At 49.1% G+C, this 1,229-nt stretch overlaps 1 protein-coding gene across 1 annotated transcript; it reads right to left on the bottom strand.

The window, feature by feature from the left end:
• Positions 1-469: 469 nt before the first annotated feature.
• Positions 470-1,217, bottom strand: LOC113476790 (tubulin beta chain). The gene has a single exon (XM_026842724.1). It carries the CDS (start codon positions 1,162-1,164, stop codon positions 703-705), a length of 462 nt encoding a protein of 153 aa, XP_026698525.1. The 5' UTR covers positions 1,165-1,217; the 3' UTR covers positions 470-702.
• Positions 1,218-1,229: the final 12 nt, after the last annotated feature.

Raw genomic sequence — 1,229 nt, 5'->3', positions numbered from 1 at the left:
CAGCCACCCATATGCATGTACTATAGGCCCTGGAACAAGTTAAATAAGAACTGCTGAATGTCAGTGGGGAAGTCTGCAGCTATCCTGTCAAATCAGTTTTGACAGCTTGTAATGTGGAAACCAATACCTTCTCACTGACCTCACTACAATGTATGTCCATAAATAGGAGTTGCAGGATTCTCAAGTGCAGTGTCTTGTTCCTGTTAGCTAAGGCAGCTTTCTCCCCAACAATAGATTAGCTGTTAGACACAGGAGCATCTAACAGTGAACTCCTAGTTTCCATAAATTAGCTACCATCTTAAATTGAGCAACAACAGCTCCCCCATGGTGCTAAACTCAGCCTGAGAAATCTTCTTTTACGAGTTTATCCTTTTACTGAGGTTAAGGATTAAACTGAGAATGGAAGCCACAGAAAACTACCCCAAGAGTTATTTTCTTAATCTAGAGAGAAATAAGGCAGAGGAGACAGTTTAGGACACAAAAAGCCTTTATGTTTGAGAAGTTAACCATTTCAACAGAAGACTCTGAAGTATTTTTGCAACTACTGTTACATTGGACAGTCAAGGATACAAAACTGCTGACAGAAGCAACAGTGGAGAGCACCAAATTAAAAAATGCATGCTTCAGCACAACTGCACAGATTCCTCCTCTCAATGAACACTTGCCTGCTCAGACTATACTTAACTCCTACCCATTTTAACTTTACGCTTCATCCTCCTCTCCTTCCTCTTCAAACTCCCCCTGCTCGTCAGCAGTGGCATCCTGGTATTGCTGGTATTCGGAGACCAGGTCATTCATGTTGCTCTCGGCCTCCGTGAACTCCATTTCATCCATGCCCTCGCCGGTGTACCAGTGCAAGAAAGCCTTGCGCCGGAACATGGCCGTGAACTGCTCCGAGATCCTCTTGAAGAGCTCCTGAATAGCCGTGCTGTTGCCAATGAAGGTGGCGGACATCTTGAGGCCGCGCGGGGGGATGTCGCAGACGGCCGTCTTCACGTTGTTGGGGATCCACTCGACAAAGTAGCTGCTGTTCTTGTTCTGCACGTTGAGCATCTGCTCGTCCACCTCCTTCATGGACATGCGGCCCCGGAAGATGGCGGCCACCGTCAGGTAGCGACCGTGGCGGGGGTCGCAGGCGGCCATCATGTTCTTGGAGTCGAACATCTGCTGCGTCAGCTCGGGCACCGTCAGGGCGCGGTAGCGGCGGCGTCTGGCAGAGCCGCCCCCAC

The sequence above is a fragment of the Athene cunicularia genome (assembly GCF_003259725.1).
Source record: "Athene cunicularia isolate RWA chromosome 2 unlocalized genomic scaffold, athCun1 chr2_part1, whole genome shotgun sequence".
Taxonomy (NCBI): Eukaryota; Metazoa; Chordata; class Aves; order Strigiformes; family Strigidae; genus Athene; species Athene cunicularia.
The sequence above is the reverse complement of the archived record's forward strand: the minus strand, read 5'-3'. Positions and strand labels throughout refer to the sequence as shown.